This window comes from Pristis pectinata, chromosome 17 (genome assembly GCF_009764475.1).
Source record: "Pristis pectinata isolate sPriPec2 chromosome 17, sPriPec2.1.pri, whole genome shotgun sequence".
Lineage (NCBI taxonomy): Eukaryota > Metazoa > Chordata > Chondrichthyes > Rhinopristiformes > Pristidae > Pristis > Pristis pectinata.
Genome location: NC_067421.1, coordinates 25,037,818 through 25,059,126, shown reverse-complemented (window position 1 = coordinate 25,059,126; position 21,309 = coordinate 25,037,818). Strand labels below are relative to the sequence as shown.

At 36.4% G+C, this 21,309-nt stretch overlaps 1 protein-coding gene across 2 annotated transcripts in view; it reads right to left on the bottom strand.

Annotated features, from left to right (window-relative positions):
- Positions 1 to 6,311: 6,311 nt before the first annotated feature.
- The window catches only part of LOC127579167 (sarcoplasmic/endoplasmic reticulum calcium ATPase 2), a 75,884-nt gene continuing 60,886 nt past the window's right edge, over positions 6,312 to 21,309 (bottom strand). The window contains exons 14-21 of one of the 2 annotated variants that reach the window (XR_007957642.1): positions 20,792 to 21,127; positions 19,215 to 19,435; positions 17,813 to 18,015; positions 17,192 to 17,277; positions 16,363 to 16,496; positions 14,099 to 14,216; positions 11,050 to 12,718; positions 6,312 to 7,318 (exon numbers count right to left, since the gene is read on the bottom strand). Coding sequence is in view for 1 of the 2 variants with exons in the window: in XM_052031775.1 (XP_051887735.1) it covers positions 7,290 to 7,318; positions 12,598 to 12,718; positions 14,099 to 14,216; positions 16,363 to 16,496; positions 17,192 to 17,277; positions 17,813 to 18,015; positions 19,215 to 19,435; positions 20,792 to 21,127 (1,248 nt within the window). In the remaining variant the exon portion in view is untranslated. The remainder of the gene's footprint in view (positions 7,319 to 11,049; positions 12,719 to 14,098; positions 14,217 to 16,362; positions 16,497 to 17,191; positions 17,278 to 17,812; positions 18,016 to 19,214; positions 19,436 to 20,791; positions 21,128 to 21,309) is intronic. The other variant, XM_052031775.1, reaches the window with a different exon arrangement.

Below are 21,309 nucleotides of genomic sequence, written 5' to 3'. Positions count from 1 at the left end.
TAACTGAAGTGTCTCACACCAATCCTGTAGTCTCTTCACATCTTCCCTCTGGTGTGGTGCCTCATTGAACACAATACTATAGTTAAGGCTAACAGTGATTTGTAGAGTTTTGTACTGTCTCTTTTTATTACAGCAAAGCTTTCTTGTATATTCTCTTCACTGTTCCCTGCCATCTTCAAAGATCTGTTTACATACACCTTAGATTTCTCTGCTCCTACAACCCCTTTAAAATTGCACTGCTTAATTTGGGATTTGCATACAGCAAAGTGAACGAAGGAACTGTTTTCCCTAATAACTCTTAAGAAATATATTATGAGGAGTATGGACATATGCCTGTTTGCCTCATTGCAACGAGAATGAATAGAATGCAATAGATTTAAACTCCTGCTTACTCCGCTGCACATAATTCAACCTCATCTCACTCTTCCAACCAAGACTTGTATTAAATATCAGTCCCTTTCACCAATCTATATTCTGTGAAAATCAGTTATTATTCTCACCATTGCTTACTAAATTTTTAACTTGCATGCAATCTGCAAGCTTTGAATTTATGCTTTGTATACTTGAATCCAAATCATTTATGTCAAAATGAAGTGTCAAGAGAACACTACTGTACATATCCCCCCATCTGCAAAATCACCATTCACTATTACTTTTCTTTGTCCTTCATCCAAATAGGTATCTATAATTATCACTTTGCAAAATCCCATGGGCTTTAACTTTGCCTCTAAGGCAATAACGTCATTAAATGCCTATTGAATACCCAATCAACCACACTATCAAATCTGTTACTTCAAAAGAGCCCAAAGTTAATCAACCATTATTTACCTTAAACAAATCTGTACTTCCATTATTAACTCTTTGTTTAGACAATGCAGACATTGTTGACAATTTAACATTATCCATGCCTAGTGATTTACTAAACAATTTCAGAGGACCGTTGAGTCACATTGGTGGATCCAGAGTTACTAGGGCAAGGAGGGCAGTTTCATGAGCATTCACGAACAGCATTAGTTTTTATAACAATCCACTAATTCCATGGTCATCATTGCTGCCACTGACCTTTTCCCCCCACATTTCCAGATTTTATTTAAGTACTTGAACTTTAATTCCCCAGTCGCAATGGTGAGATTCATGTTCCTGAATCAGCTGCCAATTCTCTGGCCACTGGACAAGTAAATTAATCACTTTGCTACTGTCTTTCACAGTTCAGTGCCGATTTTGTCCCAAATTATTGGCTTTAAAAAGCAAATTAAGGACTAATAGACATTATGTCTTAGTCCCCATCACCTCACCTTTCTCACCATTCATTTGGAATGAAACTATAAAGCATCAGTCACTGATCCACTTTTAATTTTGAAGAGTTATAGGAAATTGTCAACAACTTGATGTGAAAGAGAAATAAGTTAGATCAGCAGTCATTTTCAAAACAGTCTTGAGCTTTGAACCTGGACAGCACTTTTCTTTTGTAGAATCCACAGTACATCAAATGACTTCAAAAGCACAAGTGAAAATGGCACATAAGCAAACCCTTACCAAACTTCATCTTCAGTTACGTCAGTTACTGCAATAAGCTGGTCTTTTCAAAAAACTTTTTAATCAATTGTTCATTTTGATATCCTTGTGTAGATGCTAATGGCACAGGAAAAATATAATCATATTACATTTCCTTGCTTACTATTTAATTTCTAGTATATGTAAAAAGAACCCATAACTTGCAAGCAAGAACTTTAAAAAAAATGAATTAGTGTATTATTTTGTTAATAATGGACCCCAACTGACAATTCACCATTATAGTCTTTAATCCCTTTCAGTAGAACATTTTGAAATAAAAATAAAAATCACATCACAAATTGCTTAGGGTAAAATGGGGGGAATATTAGATGTAAACTTTCTTAACGAAGGTGCATCAGATCTCAAAATTAAATACTATACATAAGACATGGCAAATTACTTTCATTTCTAAAACTACTGCATACACTGATGTGTCTGAATATTCTCTTTTATGTGGCAGTGGAGCAACAACTAATTTAACACTTAAATGTTGAAACTAAATAACTGCATCTGGGGTAGTAGACTGCATCACCATGAAACATTTTTCACATTTAATGGGTTGCATATTGGGTTGTTAAAGGTTGCATTGTCAGTTCCTGATAACCAGAGCTACATATTGCAGAAATTCTTAATTTATGTCTGGATTATATGTTGCTTATAAAGATATCTGGGTTTACCAGCTATGTGTAAAAGATTACATTTTTCATGGACTCATTTGGCTTAAGTATTAGATCCAGTGCCACAAGCTTCAGAGTTGCGTAGGAGTACAAATCTGCACCACTTTTGTGAGTTGATTAACATAACTTCATAAAGCTGCCTTTCTCCGTATTTCTTGATGCCTTTAGTCATCAAAACTATCACTCTCAGATTTAAAATTAGCATAAACTGTACATTGCAGACAGATTCCAAATTTATACCATTCTTTCCTAATATCTGAAAGGCTCAGCTCTAATTTTTAAACTATGCCTCAAGTTCCCAGACTTTACAACAGTAGAATAGTTTATCATAAACATCTTGAACACTTCAATCAAATTTGCCTCTTTGCCTCCTGAATTCCAGGGAATACAGCTCTGGTTCATGTAATCTGTCCTTGTCATCTTACCCTTAGCCCAGGAATTATTCCGGTAAACTAACACTCTCACATCGCACTCTGGTTGTGGCAGAATGCAGACATACTTCAGCTTGAACTTTATATAGCTGTACCCCATTTGGTCATTTCACTAGATGTGAAGCCCATTATTTCATTAATTTTTGATTATTTTTGCACCAATCTATGATATGCTGCATAGTTCCAGCATTTTATTTTTACTTACGGCATTTTAATGATTTTTATTCTTGGACTAAGTCAATCCACTGTTTTAAGCATTTCATATGCAGAAGTAATATTGTCCTATTTTTAAAACCTAGAATGGAAGGCTACAATATAATCCATCTGTCACTGTCTGTCCATTTATTTATTCTGTTTATACTTTTGTAATACATTCGAGCTGCTGACAATGCAATCTACTTATTGCATTGTCAAATTTAATCATGTATCTTTCTATTCTGTGCATGTAATTTGTAAACTTGGCAGATATTTGCTGCCTCTATCGCTCAGTGGTCAAATAGGCCCATAAAGAGAATACTGTGAGACTGAAAGCATGCCAAGGAATTACTTAGACATATGTTATGAGCTGACAAGGTTTACTTTTTAAATATGGAGCTCTCATGTACCATGTCCTGTTATATGCATTGCATGCAATTTGTCACTTAGTATTTACACATACTGCAACTCAGTATTAATTGGTGGCTGATCAATTCAGTATTCAACACAGATCTCATTGCACGATTGGGTGTTGTTTTTAAAAAAAGGCACAAGTGAAAACAAATGTCCCACCATCCTCAGTAACCTGCTTTATGCTCTGCTAAAACTATTTTCCAATAGCCACACTTCATCTGTCAAATTTTAAAAGAAAACATTGGACAGGGAATAAAAAAACCTCTCCATCAGATTTAAGACAAATTTAAACCGATTAACCGCTTAGGTTTTGCTCCAAATCAGCTGCAATTTTGCTCATGCTTCCAAGATTTAATAGAAGAAAAGGCAGCAGTATTTCCATATAGACATATAATAGATGTGTGAAAATAAAACTTTTTAAACATTTCTAGTTATGAGGTGGGAATGGATTGTTCATTTTCCAAATTTTAATTAAGCAAAGTAATTGGATGAACAATTAAAATGCAGGCTCATCTAAAATTAGCAACTCATTAAAGTGACAATGACCTTTCACCTGTAAATTCAAACTCGTCGGGGGGAAAAAAGTGTCCTTATTACATGCAAATTTAAAGAAAATGTCTTTAAAGTCAAGATTTAAAAGTGCAGGCCCAAGATTATAAACCTGGTGCTACAATAAATTAGAAAAGTTGCTGTAGACCAACATGGTCTTAATGACCACAGATTCACTTTTCACATATTCCAAAATACCATTAATGCTCTTATCCTTTTGGGTAGCACAATTTTTACATTTTACAGGTTGGAACATTAAATTCTGTTCTTGTGCATTAGGATGCACTTTCGGCCACTGCACATCTAGGTTTCCCCCATTGCACCACGTTTTAAATCCCAGTTTCCCCATCACACCGCACAAAGCATCTCCTCACTCCTTTTAGCTCCACGCTTAATGCAGACCCAAGGACTCCCCGGAACACCACAATCCTAGAGCCTGGCAAAGCCATTGGCACTGCACGCATTGCAATTCTATGGCATATTGTTCCAAGTGAACTTGCTTAAAAAGTATCCTCTTGGAAAGAACTATTACTGGAATAGTTTATAGCATTTGAATTTTCAGGCAGCTGTTGAGTCAAATTTCCAAGAGTCCAAATTGTAATTTAAAACTCGGGTTCAATGATAACACCCTATGCATTCACTGCTTCCCAAAAGCCATTGGCTACAGGGCAGACAAAACAAAATGAAGCCACAGAATAGAAGTGCAGCCAACTAAGACCTACTGCCACATCCAGCCCATTTAATCCTTGCTACACAAATGATTTAAAATGAGATGGAGTGTGTAGCTCTTTGTGTGAGTGAAAACTTTTTTGAAAAACAAAAAATAGTTAAATAATGAGCAAGATAGTCAGGATGTCAGGTTTACTTTTAAATGAATGTTTCACTGGAATTTATTTTTTTAACCACTAACTAGTTTCTGACTTCTGATTTGAACTTTTCCTAAGTGCCACCACTTCCAAATTGAAATGTATGGAAGTTCACTGATCCCAGAAAATTCCAGCCCAATATATCACCCGATTACTATAATTCCCCTAGATGATTTCTTGTTGAAAGGTACAAATTAAAAAATGGGACAATCTCTTTCCATATAGTAGCTGCCATTTGTATTCATTTGGGATTGCAGGGGGGCCAGGTGGTTCCATTGTACTTAATTTGCTGAACATAAGGTAGATTGAAAAGGCATGTTCAGGTTAACTCCAGAAACAAGATTCTTACTTCACCTCTTCAGTTACTAAACAGAGGGGTGGGATCATCACCATAAGCAACTTCATTTCAATTTTTTAAATGGACATCCACCACAAACCACCACACAGGTATCAAGGCAAAAACAGTCAAAAAAAAAGATTTTGAGGAGGAAAGGGAAAGGCAGTAGAATGGGAGGAACAATTCATACAGGAGAGGGGGTAGATGACATGTAGTGTTGGTGGAGGTTACAGAAAAAGAGTAAAGGTCTGGAGGACAATTTTAATTTGATTTAGATAACTGGGAGACAATCAGACCAAGGTCAGCAAATGGAAATTGGTAAAAGGATATGAACAGCAAAGGTGACAGAATGCATAAACTAGTATGGTGATATGAGAAGTAAAAGCAGGTGGTCGTTGGTATGGAATATGCATTTGGGATTGAAGGGGTAGGAGTGTGCTGGAAACAGTTGGTATTTTGAGCAACTGCCAAAATGAATTCAACATTAATCAGAGGCAAGAAATTTGTACTAGTTGATTAAAAATACACAGATATGGCACAATCATAAGTCTTATCAAATCAATTATTGCATTTCTGCATACTTAAAAATTAAAACTAAAAACTAAATATTTTGTGCATCATAAAATCAGCAAGATCTGATCTCCCCCTCCTCCACTCAACTCAAAATGTCATGTAATATAATGGCTGATCATTTATTTTGTTGTTTGATATATTTCTCTCTCAAAACCACTGAGTGCTTTAATGGGCGTTAAAAGGTTGCACGTACCTCAGGATTTATGTTCAGTCCAACTTCCAGATTGGAACCTTAGTCACGAGTTTTCAGGATGAAATATAATAAAAACAAATCCAAATTCTTCATGCTTATTTTGCATGTCTGGTTTACAATGCATTTATCCATACTTTGAAGTTATTCATCAAGTTGAATTTAACTGATGTAATTTTGTGCTCCACTTCTCCAAAATATAGAACATTGTTGTCAGGTTCCACTATTTTCTTTAAAAATACCAGATGGAGGTCCTAAAACTAGAAATAACTAAACTAGGAAACCCTTTACAAAGGAATATGTAGAAATAACCCAAATTCTCCAGAATTACAAGGGTAGAGCATGACATGGGATTCTGTCCATTACCTGAGTAATGCAGAACAGAGCCAAAAGGAAGAATTGAGCATCATGGGTCTTCAGATAATCACCAATTGCTCCATACTTTAGTAAAATATCAGCAAAATGTGGAGACATCCTTATTTAATACATTTTATCATAAAATGAATACTTGAACCAACTGAAAAATTAATGTAATCTTTCAGGGATGTTTATTGACCTGTACTTCAATTTCTATGCCAATTCTGTAGAATTCTGAACAGGCAATCCTACTTTAACAATGTCTCATCTTTCCTCTATAAAACCCCCCACCGCCATTTTTAAAAATCACATGAAGGAAACATGGAAGAGATTACTATACTTTGGTTTGTGCTTAAACAGGAAATATCACAGAGGATATAATGTAGAGTAACTTTATTTACCTGAATTTACGAAATGTGTGTGTTGCATGTTACAATGTCAGCACTGAAATAAACATAGGATCTTATTTAGTTTTCAACATTAAACATGCTGTTTTCTGGCAACTGACAGGTTCTTGTTATATCTGCATCACAATATTCCTAATGCACTAACAGTTCTGTTAATGCAATACAACTTAAAATTGTTAAATTACAGTGCAAGAAGGAATTCTCTCATTTTGCCTCACATCAAAGAGAAAAAAAAAACTTTCCTTAGAAAAAAATACATTGAAGTTATGAAAGTGTCAACCTACGATGTAATTTACAGTTCAAACATTCATGATTTGTATCTTCTCTAAGTTTTCCATAAATATATTTGCATTTGTACATAGCCATTTTTATAAAGTAGTTCTTCGTTGTCCTGATGACCTAATACACAGACTCTGTTACTTAACAGAAGGCGTGCATTTCCATAATGTACAATTTAAAAATTCAATAAAATTTTACACACAGATGTGGGTCCTCCACGGTGGTGACTCATCATTTTAGCAAAGAACATTTCTTCTCTGGGAGTACTGTAAAGTTCATGAGGATGTATTGCACAAATGTACAGTTTCTCTGAAGTCCTAAATTTTAAACACACTTTTCCTCCAAATAGCATACTATCGTTGCACATTATACATGCAATGGTCTTGGTAGTTGTGCTTAAAAACACACATGCACGCGATAACAAAAGAACCTTAGATTTCTGAAAATTGTTATAAGGGAATTACTTGTTCTCCTCTTCATCTTCCAGAGCTGTTGAGAAATTGAAAAAAATAATCAGCTTAGGGGCTCAAATAATGCATTTCTTAAGAGTAATCAAGTTTGCTCTGGGAAAGCAAGCAAGCAGAGTGCTGGACACTGCTTACTGACAGTGACAGAAAGCAATTCCAATAGAAGATGATATACAAGCCATTCTGAGGAATGTGAATCATATTTTTTTTAGAACAGGCAATTTCTGTTTTGTAAACACTTAAAGCAACCGTGCTACAGGTAGACATCACGTACCAGGTTATAAAGGAACTGTGAAAGTGAATGAAACATGCACACAAAGACTTTCATTAAAACTGTGGGGGTGAAAAGAATGACAGAATACAGGCACCATGTGCAAACACTGCTGTTAAATACCGTTATCCGGTCGAAAGCAATGCAATTGGAATATTGAATTTCACCACCCCCCACCCCTCCAATCGATAATAGCTTATATCAATTTCAGCATGTCAGTTCTTCTGTAGATTTTTCTTTATTATCAAGCTGTACACGTGCTTTTTCCATACTTCTATTAAAATTTGTTCCTTTCAGCAATGTGTAGTCAAATAGGCAGTGCTGAACGCCATCTGCTGGACATTGTGTTCCTCACCTCTCCACCTCCTCCTCCCTATGCATAATAGAACTAAAACAAGAATTGGTCAATGGAGGTTCTAAGGATTGAATGTTAGCCCTATCACTCCAGTCTGAACAGTGATGTGCCCTGTTTAATTCCTCCCCAATGCCACGCGAGTTGATTCTCTATACACTATAGACTTCAGTTGTCCTCAAGTTTCTAACTCATTCAGTCTGATCTTGTTCTCAGCTGACATCCAGTATTAATGACCTGGAACCCTGACAGATTTTCTTCATCAATAGGCATGTGGAGAACCTAAATGTCACTCTGGTGAAATCAGCACATAATGGAGATTGTAACAGAATATCCTATTTTCTTGTATGCCTTAGAATAGCTAAGGCAAATGTGGACACTCAATGATAGGAACAAAGTAAATATCTGCAAGCAACATCCTTTCCACTTTATTTTAGAATATTTCTTAAAACAGGATTCCATGAAAAGCTGTTTTGTGTTATTCCAAATGCTTGGTCTGTTCCTATTGCCTTTTATTGAAAGACAAGGGTGATTAAAAACCAATGGGTAATATAGACCAAAGTAAATTTAAACAAAGCTGTAATGAAAGCAGAGGGTTCTATTTCCCCTTCCTTCTACTCCTCCCAACTCTTACACAAAGCAAAAAAAGAAAGAGGCTAATAGAAAGGTACATGTTTAAATATCAAGAAAGATACTGCCTTCTTACAAAATAAAGAGAAAATGCTGGAAAAACAGCTGATCAAGCAGATTCTTTGGGGAAAGAAAAGCAAAATTTCAAACGATGCGTAAAAGAACTATAAAAAGTTAGAGTACAAGAATAAACGAACAAATAATAAAGAGAATAACAGCTTCTACAAGTATATGAAAAGATGTGCCTAGGCACTGGTCCCTTACAGGAGATGGAGAAGTTAATAATGGGAAATGGCAGTGATTCCAAATAATTTTGGTTCAGTTTCCATGGTGGAGACACTAAAAACATCCCAATGAGGGGGTTACAGGGAGGGTGGAATGTAATGCATTTGGACTTCCAAATGCATTTGAAAGGTTGTCTCATAAATGGTTACTGCACAGGTTAACAGCACAGAGGCTGGGGATAATATACTGGCAAACTAACTTATAATAAATGGAGAGTTGGGATAAATGGATCATTTCCAGATTGGTACTCAGGAAGCTGTGGAATGCCTCAGGGATCAGTGCTGAGGACTCAACTATTTGTACTCTATGTTAATGACCTGGGTGAAGGGACAGAGTGTAAAGTAGCAGAATTCATTGACAATACCAAAAAAGGTAGGTTTAGCAGGTAGCGAGGAGGACAAAGAGCTTCCAAAGGAATACAGGTATATTAAAATCAGTGGGCAGGAAGTTGGCAGATGGAGTATAATGTGGAAGAACGAAAAAGCAAATTATTTAAAGAGAGTGAGATTACAAAAGGTTGAGAGTCAAAGTATATGAAATAAAAGAATAGCATGCAAGTACTACAAGTAATTAGGAAGGCTGATGGAATGTTGACCTTAATTGCAAGGAGGATACAAGTGAGGAAGTTTACATGGAACTTTACAGGGCCTGGTTAGCCTGTAGTTGTAATACTGCATATAGTTTTGGTCTCCCTATTTAAGAATATTTTATTTGCATTGAATGCAATGCAGAAAAGGTTCACTAGAGTGCTTCCTGGGATGAAGGGGTTGATACAAGAAAGTTTGAGTATTGCCCGAATAGTTCACTAGAGCTTAGAAGGTTGCATGATTTTTACTTCAATTCATAAAATTAAAATTCTAAGGGGGTTTGACAGACTGGATGCTGAGAGGATTTTTCCCCTAGTAGGGTGATCTAGAACTAGAGGATATAGCTTCAGAATAAGAGTTGGCCATCTATAAGCAGACATGAGGAGGAATCTCTTTACTCAGAGCGTTGCAATTCTTTGGATTTCTATCCCAAACAGCCATGGAGACGAATCATTGAATATATTTCCAGAAGGAGACAGACAGACAGATATTTAAACTACAAGAGGGTCAATGTGCATGAAAAGAGGTGCTGAGGCCAAGATTCAATTAGTCATTGGCAGAGGAGTCTTAAGAGGGCAATTGACCATTCCTGCTGCTCTTTTATTGGTTCTTAAAGAGATTCAACATTTCAGCTGATTGACCTTTTCATTAGAACTGCCTAGTCTACTGAGTATTTCCAGCATATACTGTTTTTCTTTGATTTACTACATCTACAGTTACTTTTGTTTTTTGACTGGATCCATAGAATTGTTTTCATTAAGCAAACATGGTCCATGGGAGATGCTGACTTCACAAGTCACTAAATAACAAACAGTCCAGGTCTAGTTTTAAAATTAGCTCAAGAAATTCATCTTTACGGTTCAGTTGGAGTATTGACAATGTTGCTGTTATAAGATGCAGATGGCATTCAGAAGTGAGGGACGGCCTAATTAAGGTGCCACTGTCAATCCTTTAGAACCTCACATTCACACTGGGATACATCTCAATTAAACGAGAAAATGGTCCATTATCATAATTTTGAGCCTTCAGCACAAACCCAGTGTAAGCACTGAGAGTCATTTAGTGATACATGCCATCTATGTTACCATTTAATGCTGAAAGCAGCTGAAGAAATGACTGCCCCTTTTCAACTGTAGAATGTTGAAATAAACATCTTGCAGTAAAGTCAAGTTTCCTCTTTAAAATTACTCTTTTGAAACAAAAAGCTATTATTTTTAGTTGTTAAAAGATCTCAACTGCTTTCATCTGATTTCTCCATCTGGATTAATGTGTTTGAAAGCGAAGTGTTAACGTACAAGCATGCTGAAGGCAGTCTGATCCAGGATTCAGATACAATCACTATTTGTACATTCAAAATGTATAATTTACAGTACACTACCAATGAACTACTAATTGTATAACAGAAATATCTAATCCTAAACAAAGATCACTTCTTTCCAGAAAAGTACTGCATTAATTAATACATTAAATTTCACAATGAAAGAACTAAATTTAAAAAATAATTTCTACATGCTTTAAAAGATCCATAAAATCACCTGTGATGATCTAATATACCAGAATCCTGGACTAAACTCAGGACAGAGATCCAGAACTGGAATGAGGCAATTACAAAATGTAAATATACTCACTTTAAATGATGGTTTTTGGAAGGCATTGAAGAAAACACCATTGTTAGGTTTGTTAACACATGTAAAAACCACCTCACTTAAATTTCACTTTAGAAAACATGCTTTAGAACACTATTATCCAACATTTAGATTATTACAGCTGTAATAAGTTAGTATGATGATAGTATGTTAAAATTTAATTTTAGTTCTATACATTATGTCAAATGAGTATTTGGTTGTGTGCTACTTACAGCTTGCGTCTACATTTTCTAGTTTTAAAATATCACTGTTGCATGTTTGTGCTCAGCTTTAGCATCTAAACATAATTAGCTTTCAGCTACTTAAGTGTTTTCAAATACACATGACTAAAATATTTCTTCAAACCTTGTTCAATTTTATGTGAAAATTAAGAGTCTAACAAATAAGACCTAAAAACAATAAGATCCAGGGCTTTTGTATTGCATTTGAAGGAACTATGAGTAGGCCTGGTTAAAAGAGACATTGAGAAATTCTTTTCTCAGTCCAAAATATTTTATTATTTTTCTTGACATCTGAATTAACCCTCGACTCAGCAACATTCAAGGTGAAGTGGCAAAAAGCAAAGAAATCTGCTAAGACCATTACAATATACAATTAGTGCTTTAAATAAATATTCTTTAAACTTACTGGGAGAAAAAAAATTTTAAAAAGCAATACGAGGCTGTGTGAAGGAATGTTGTGGGCGGGTGGGGGGTGGGCTAGGGTTGGGGGAAATAGTGTGTTCTGCACAGGGACGTATCAGCATACCTCAAGCAAGGTGGGACTGCAAACATGATAGAGTTGAGAACACAAATGATTACAGGAAATAAAACAAAGAGCAGGCTGAGGTAGCAGTACTCTGCTGAGTGCAGAAAACGAGGAGTTTGGACTAAACAAAAAAGGACAGAAGGCACAAAGTCTAAAATAGAACCCAACCAAAACAGCCATGAGGTGACAACCTATGGAATTATTTTTAAAATTTTTTCCAAAGAATTTAACATTCTCAAGTAATTGTTCCACATCTTTAGCCAAAAAAAATACATCCATTGGCTCACTGGTTCTTAATTTATACACAAAAGATGAACAAATTAGTAAACAGAACACATCTGTACATGCTGTTTCATCTACAAAAACAAAATACTGCAGAAAATAGTATTAATCTCTGTACACGTCAATGCACAGCTCGATTTTTTTATATAAGTTTTTTTTAAATTGTGTAAAAATCAATCCTGTTTCATTTAAGTTCAGGAAAAAATATTAACTTCATCCATACATGGGTTCGTATGAAATTCAGCAGAAACAGACTCTTGGAATCAGGTGTTTAAATGATAAAAATTTTGGTAGAAGTTAATCAAATGCCATGTCTTTTCCACGAAACTATTCCACGACAGCTCTATTTCAGTCAAGACCAGAACATTTCAGCAAAATTAGTGTCTGTACTGTAAAGCCAGATAACCAGAGGCACAGAAATGAGTACAAAAGGCCAGGAAATCCCCTCTGTACATGCTGAGAAACCACACTGTTTGCCACTAGGCAGAGTATACTCTTTACCCGGTTCAAGGTAGTTACGAGCAATAAATTTGAGTGTCTCATCCAGCAGAATGACGGGTAGAGAAATTTTCAGGACCATCAGCCACTGTGTTACATCTAATGGTGTAATTTGAAAGATGAGCTGAAATGAGAAAATAAATGTCTGCTTTACTCTTTAGAGACTTTATTGAAATAACTCAAAATGAAGCAATGAACACAAAACCTAATTTACATTCCAATTACGAATACGCAGGCAATTATAATGAGTCTTATTTGGGTTGTTTTAAAATCACACGCACACATGCTCCACTGTTTAACTCTTAACACTCCTCTCTTCAAATTATTGAAGTCTAAAGCCAAGAATAAAACTAAAACTGAAAGGTTACCATTATAAAGACTGGCTTGAAAATGGGATGGAGACTGGTTGTGGGAGGGGAGAAGATTTTAGACAAGTTTCCTATCAACTGCAGTGAAGTTTAGAAAGGGTAAATAGTGCAAGGTTGCTTGACAAGAAAAAAAAAGCACCAACTAGTTACCACCAGAAGAATGAAAGATGCAAAATTAGTTGCTTTTCTTTAATAATGATTTAGAGAATGAAAATACTGTGACACAGGCAATGAAAATTACACTGGAAAAGGACTGAACCTTTACAGTTAAAGAGCTACCATTACCTTGGGTATGATGAGCTTTATGTAACAGTAGCCTTAGTAAGAATCCATAGTAAAATGTTAAATTTTTAAAATTCTTTACCCCTCCTCTCCTGCCCAGAAACTACACAGCAAAACAAGAATAAGGGTCTAACATTGGAACAACAATCTGCACCTAGCAGATAGTTTCCAGATTGGGAAAAGGGTTAGGTTCTCCAAGATTGATGAACTGTCCACTTAATGATCAACTACATCTCAATACATGTATTAAAAATGGACTGTAGTGAAGAAAATGGGATGTTTTATACATCAATATTGAATACAAAAAAGATGAAGTGGTAAGCTAATCAAAGAGAATCATAATGCCAAGGACAAAATAGAATAAAATGATCAGAAATCTGAACTAGGAATGTATTCATTAGGAGAGGAAGGATTAAATAAAGAGACAAGAATTGAACACAAGTGCTCAAGATTATGAAAGGGCTTGATGAAATACACAGTGAATTTCTGCCAGCAAAACCCCTAAGCTGGTGCTGGAACTTCTGGTAAACCAGTTTGTAAAATGCTATTAGATGTTGAGCAGCTATGGTAACAGAGCTGATATTTGTGGGAATTAGATCAGTATGAGAAGCATTCAAGCATCAAGGGAAGAAACAAGGGCAATAGTAATGACGTGCTAGCCACTTAGGTAACAAAAATTGTTTGGAAACGTAGCTTGCATTAATATTCTACAGACCTAATTTGTGAAGTATTTGCCGGCAAAATAAGTTTTTAGAATATTCCAGAACAAAGTATTGAACTTAAATGTTGCAATCATTTTTTTTAAGAAAATAATATTTATAAGAAAGAGGAACACATAACACCATCTGACTAACCGGTAGTGGCTCCACATATAAAATGAGGAAGTGAAGAGACATGGACAGGCAGATTGAACCCAATAACCAAATGTTTTCCCAAGGAGGCATCTTCAATAGTGACTGGTTCTCTGATAAACTGAAAGAATAGAAATATTATAAAAGTCACTCCTAAAAAGCCACAGCTGCTTAGATTACTTAGATTTAAAATAATCCCTTTTCCTTACTAGACTTGGCTGCATCATTAAATGCACCATTAACAGGCTGGTTTAAACGTTATGAAATGCATGGAGCACCAGGAGACAATGGAGTTATTTATAGATTTTTAAAGAGTGAATTTCCCAGCAAAAAACTGTAGAGTTATTTTTAGGCTGCACGCTTCATTTTCTAATGGAGAGGACTTCAGTCCCTTTAGGTTTTGTTTAAAATTAATTTGTTGGATACAGCGTCACTGGTCACTGCAGAGTCATTGAGCCATAAAACACAGAACCATTCCCTTCAGACCACCATGTCAATGCTGACTATTGAACACTAGACCCTCAGCCTTCTATGTCTGGATGATTCAACAGCTTGTCTAGATGCTTCCTAAATGCTTCTGCTTCCACCCTGTGTGAAAAAAATTCCCTGTTAAATCCCCTCTAAACCTCATACCTATGCCCTTTTTTAAATAGACACCCCACCATGGGAAAAGGATTGTTACTACTTATCCCTCAATTTGTCTACATCATGTCACTCCTCAGCCTCCTCCATTCCTGGGAAAAGAAATCCGGTCTATCCAATCTCTCCTTGAAACTGCTCCAGTCCATACAATATCCTGGTGAATGCCCCCTGCAGCTTCTCCAATGCAATCACATAATTCCTATTGTTTGGTAACCAGAACTGCAGAGAATACTTCAAGTGTGGCCTAACCAATGTTTGCTAAAGTTTAAACACAACATCCCTGCTCTTATATTCTATGCCACAGCTGTTAAAGGTTAGTATTCCTTCATCGTCACTGTATTTACCAGTGCTGCCACTTTCAGGGATCTATGGACTTGCGCTATAAATGGTAGGGTCCCAGCCTAGGGAGTGTTGATGATCAGAGGGACTTGGAGCTGCATGTCCTACCTTTATTTGAGCTTCCAAAATGCATCATTTCACACCTGTCAGGATTAAATTCCATCTACCATTGCTCTGCTCAACAGCCCAGCCGATCAGTATCGCGCTAAGCTGAAGACAATGTTCCTTGTTATTTACAACATCACAACTATCACAAAGCTTGCAATATAGTGCCCACCCCATTCTGAACTGAATGGTTTGCCAATAAAGGGGGGGGGGGGGGGGGGGGGGGGGGGGGGGTAGAGAATCACATTTAGACCAGACTAGGTCAAACGTGACCAACAAATTTCCTTTCCTACAGCAAATCAGTTTTTACAAATCAGTGATGTGCTAGTTTCAGGGGTACCAGTACCAATACTTTTATTTTAAAACTTCAAGATTTGTTCTATTAAAATAAATTACATTCTCCAACTACCATTACAAGATTTGAGTTCTCATCTCTACAGCATTGGCTGGGTCTCTGAATTACTAGTCCAGTAACATAACCCCATTAATATAACTGCCTCCAAACAGTTCAGCCGAGGGTTTTGCCAGCTAGTCCAGTTCTAAATATACAATAAATGCACAATGACTAATCTTTCAAGGTTTTGCTATTGAGAGCCTGTGGAAACACCTAAACATCGTGTAATGTCTCCACCGCACTCCCACCACTCCTCTCAGCCAAACAAAAACAACCACTTGTGGGGTTGATGAATCAGATTCTTATTCTTATATGATACACAATGCATATCAATCACAGAAAAGGAGATGAGTAAACTCCAGTGTTTTTTAAAATTAATTTTAGAATTAAATGTCACTTCACACGAGCATAAATTGATAATTAATTCTAAACATCTGGAATGTTAAACGATTGTTCATATAAAATAGCACAGAAAACAGACGGAGGATTCTCACAATTCACAACTTACACATTTGATACTTATAGCATTTTAAAGTGGCACATCCTAGCTAAAATAACCAACTGTATTTACCTACGGAACAAATTTATAAAGCATACCCTTGAAAGTGATGCATGCCATAATTATATATACTATTTATGAACATCAGTAGATCACTACAGTGTTCAATTACCTGCTTCACCATGACAAACTGCATATATTTTAACATAATTATGTTTTTACTTCCTACAGTAGTAATTATAAGCAGAAAGCACAATCATTTCAAGGTGAGAGAGCAACATTTCTAACCTGTTAAGAGCATTACACATCTCAATGGTCACCAACACAGAGAGTGCCATAGTCATGGGATAAGGAGATTCAAATATTTCACAGTCAATGCCATCAAAATCTGGGTTTTCTGGATTGCATTGCAAGAAATGGCTCTACAATAAAGCAAAGACATGATATAACAGAATGAACAACAAAGCTATTTTAGACTTCTAATGTTTCCATAGGCAAATGCATTTTGCCATATCACATTTCTCTATATGGATAGCAAAGTTTCTGGCTTAATCTATAGTCTGATACAATTAGCCAGTTTCAGCAATGTGGTTAAGCTTGGCTTCCTTGTCTTAATACTTGGAGGGAGGAAGGGGAAGAGGGGGAAAATTATTTGTAACCTTCTCTTTATTATCCAGTGACATGCTAAAATCTATGCATAACATTTTTAAAAATGGCACAACTGATGCAGAGGAAAGCCCATTAAATGTTTATAATTTAAGCTCACAGAAGAATAAGTTGCTTGGGTAAAGTCCTGGGAAGCCACCTGCATATGTCAAACAGTGTCCCCTCATGATCTTTCAATTTCACCAATAAAGTAGCAAAATGAATTCTAAATCATAATCTGTTTGGGAGAACAGGCCTTTACATTGTGTGCCTCAGTTAGAGAGCACCAGAAGTACATGTGGTACAGGCAGTATTTTTGAATTTGCAAACTGTTCCAAATAGTTTTAGTTTATTGCCTCGCACTGCAATTGCATTTTGAGTGCTTGAAGATAAAATTACTATGTGCACTGTTAATCTCCAGGCAAAGAGTACAATGAAGAGCTTTCATATTAAAAATATAACTAAACATTACCAGCTGGTAGTAAGTAATCCTGGGTCCATCTTCAGCAGCTATAAACCACCAGGCAGCAGCACCAACTGTAGCAGCTCCTACATAACCTGAAAATAGATGAAAAGATAAACCAATTCCAATAAAATCATTTTAGAAATACTAGATTTCATGTTTAGTTGACAACATAACAGGTACTACAGACCTTGTAACATTGCAGCTAGACCAAGATGGCCTATTTCCATAAATGCAAAAAACTACTGTGCTAGAAGTACTAAAATCAGGATCCAATGCATCAAATTCATGTAGCAATGTTCCTAGGCCAAAGGAACTCTGGTGCTGAAAGACTTCAGCTTCAAAAAGAAATATGGATTTCTTCGATTCATAAATGGAGAAGGAATTTTCTTTTTTTTGAGGGAAAAGGGGAAGATATTCTGAAGGGCCCTTGGTCAATAACAAGCTCCAGATACAAAAAAGCTGAACTTTATGATCACAGTGCATTTTTGAAACAAAACTTAATGGTTTGAGGAACTTTCATTCAGGTTTATTCGGAGGTGAAGTTTACCACTATTAAACCCAAAATAAAGTTAATAAAGCTCTTACTGGCTGATGGTGAACCTTTGCCCTTTCTTAAAAAGTACTCACATCCAATAGCCATATAGCGGAAGAAAAGCCAGCCACTGATGAGGGGTTCCTTAGGACTGCGTGGTGGTTTGTCCATGATGTCTAGATCAGGTGGATTGAAGCCTAGTGCTGTGGCAGGCAGTCCATCCGTCACCAGATTCACCCACAGAAGTTGTACGGGGATCAAAGCCTCAGGAAAGCCCACAGCTGCTGTTAGGAAAATGCTGTAGGGAGAAATAGTTATTCTAATTTCTATCAGTCCAACATATTGTGTGTTTAAAGTTACCCAAATTGTACTACTTTCTATTAGTCTTGATTTCAATTTAAGTTACATTTATGAAAGAGGACGACCAATCATGACTACCTGATAGACTCACTATTATTGAGAATAAAGAATAAGATAATAGATTGTCCATACTTTTAATCGATCAATGAAAGAGCCCTCTACAGATTAATGCAGTACCTTGTCCTGGTCTCTGTTCATAACAAATTCTGAAACTTGGATCAGGATTCCACATATTTTTCCCCATAGCATTAGAAACAGTACAAGAACTTAGTTCCTATAAATATTTCTCAGTGTTCAAATAGTGGAAATGAAAGAGTAAGTTCAGGTATATTTACAAATCACCAATAATATGGGACCATTTCAAGTATTCCAAAGACAGATCAGAATTAGCGCCATTATGTTTGGTAAAGCCAGGGTTTACCATTCCTGGTTCAGCCTCAGACAGTTCCTAGGCTGAAGGATGGCATTGGTAGCTTGAATGAATTTGTTGAATTGGATGAGTGGTAATTTCATCCTGCTGTTCAGCTGCAGGAAGTTACTACTCATCCAATACCCAGTGTCAGACAGGGAAAGAATTGGGAGTTTAAAAAAAAGAGGGCAAGGAATTGCTAACCAATTTGTAGAAACTGACGCTATGCTTTCAGATGACGTTGCTGTGGGTTAGCCCGTAACCGAGAAATAGGAGGGGGACTAGGATAGATCCTTATGGGACACTGGAGGAAATGGTATGGAGTAGGAAGCCCTTGAAGGCAATTCTTTGGTTCCAACTAGACAGACAATAAAACTAGGCAGTCCCACTCAGTTGGATAACAGAGGAGATGGTGTTCTAAAAGCTGCAGGCAGGTTGAGAAGGGGGAGTGATAATTACAATTGTTATATTCAGATAAAAACAATTTATATAATATAGATAAGGATTATTTCTACATTCATCCATATCATTTCATACAGTTAGTTCTCCCCCAGCTTCAATGCAAATAAAGATTCCACAACACTATTAGGAGAGACACAAAGTGCTTGCTATTTAATTAGCAAGACTGAAAAGCGCAAGTTAGATTATTAGGCTTGCAATATACTTCTATTAATGAAATAGCCAGAAACAGGAATGATAAAATGTTTATAGCACGATCTCTTTCTTACCAAACCACTTCCCCAACATTGGAAGAGATGAGGTAGCGAATAAATTGTTTCATGTTGTTGTAGATAGCACGACCTTCCTCCACTGCTGCTACAATCGTTGAGAAGTTGTCATCTGCCAGTACCATTTCAGAGGCAGACTTCGCTACAGCGGTACCAGATCCCATGGCAATTCCAATCTCTGCTTTCTTTAGGGCAGGTGCATCATTCACACCATCACCAGTCTAAAGAGCCAAAAAAAATCAAAACTTGATGATATAAAAATAACTGAGTTTAGGAACTATTACTTACAATATTCACTGGTTAAAAATTAAGAAAACAAGCTAAAGACAAACATACTGAATATCTGAAAGCTTTCTACTAGGATCCAAATACTTTAAAGACCAAAGTGAGGCAAAATATCAAATATACAATGTATAAAAACACAATAGGGCATTATTTCCCTGTTTTCATTTTGGACGGGTGAACTAGGCAGACATAGGGCAGAGGAAGTTTAAAACGTGTACTTATTTGATAGGAAGAGTGGACAGTGGCAATATAAACTAAAGTGGTTGCAATTCTAAAGGTGAGCTGCTACAGAGCAAGTTGACCCAGCACTGCAATGAACCCTTCAGCACTTGAAAGGAGATAGTTCTCATAGGCCAATGTAACAATTTAATCTATTCCCTTTAATACCAAGAAACAGGGACAATACTTTCTAAAACAGTCAAGTATTTACAAATAGTCTAAAAATATGAAAATAATGAATAAGCTTTAACTTGGTAAAGAGTACTATTAGCACAAAACAGGTCCTAAGAACCTGACCCCTTCCAATCAAATTTCACAAAGACATGGCTGGAACAAGGTCCTGGATGCTAAACACCAGGAACAGGTCACCCAAAAGCCTTTTTCTTTAAAGAACTGAACCTAGACTGCAAGTATTATTTTACCAAATGGAAATCACAGTCAAGTCCAATGCAACCTCTTCACACTATGTCTCAGCATGGAAACATTCAGTAGAATTTACAGCTTGGTGATCAAGAAAAGGAATCTTGGCTGAATTTCTCTTCTTCAATCCTGTGACATTGAAGCCAATTCCAGTATCCCTGCTGAAGTACACTCAATATACAAAGATTAATTACCTTCAGAGTCACTGTCACTCACTGACAAATAGCTGTGTCAATTCCACAATCTAACATTCAACAATTCTGAATAACCAGTGTCCTCAAAAGTGGTAAAAGCATTTTGAACACTAATTTAAACACTAATTTCAAATGCATTATTCAGACTTGAATTTTTTTTCCTGCTAAATGGCCACCATCTTCATGAAAATATTCATGAAAGTTTATTTAAAGGATGGAGGGTCAGCAATGATTTAGTTGAATTACAATGTGTAATCAACTATGTCTTAATGCAATAATCAAATGTAGAGAGTATGGGAAGTTCATTTATAAGTACATTCTTCTCCCTGTGAAGTCATTCCCTTTTTGTCTGCAAGATAAACATTGAGTCACTTACCAGAACTGAACTAAACAGTCTAAAAAGTAAAACAGTGAAAGAGTTATTGGAAACTGGAGCACTTCAAAAGCTACGGTTCTTACCATAGCAGTGATTTCATCGAATGCTTGCAAAAACTCCACAATCTTAGACTTGTGGGAAGGTTCTACTCGAGCAAAGCAGCGAGCAGTTAAACAAGCCTCTCTCTGGTCTGCTGGCAGAAGTTCATCAAACTCACGGCCAGTAAAGGCCTTTTTCTCAACATCTTCCCGTTCTCCAAAGATACCGATACGCCTGCAAATGGCTACAGCAGTGCCTTTGTTATCCCCAGTGATCATGATGACACGGATACCAGCATGTCTGCACATCTTGACTGAAGCAGCTACCTCTGATCTTGGTGGATCAAGCATACCAACACAACCAACGAACGTAAGGTCAACCTGAAATGGGAATCAGTGATTTTATGAAACAGCCCATTACACTTATCCAAAGATTATTAATATCACAATGTTAAACTAAGGAAATGCTTACATACATGCATGTCAACCCTTATTTTTGGCACAAAGGAAAAGTAGATTTTCAAAGTGTCTAAAACCTTGAGTGGCAACCTATGGATGACAAG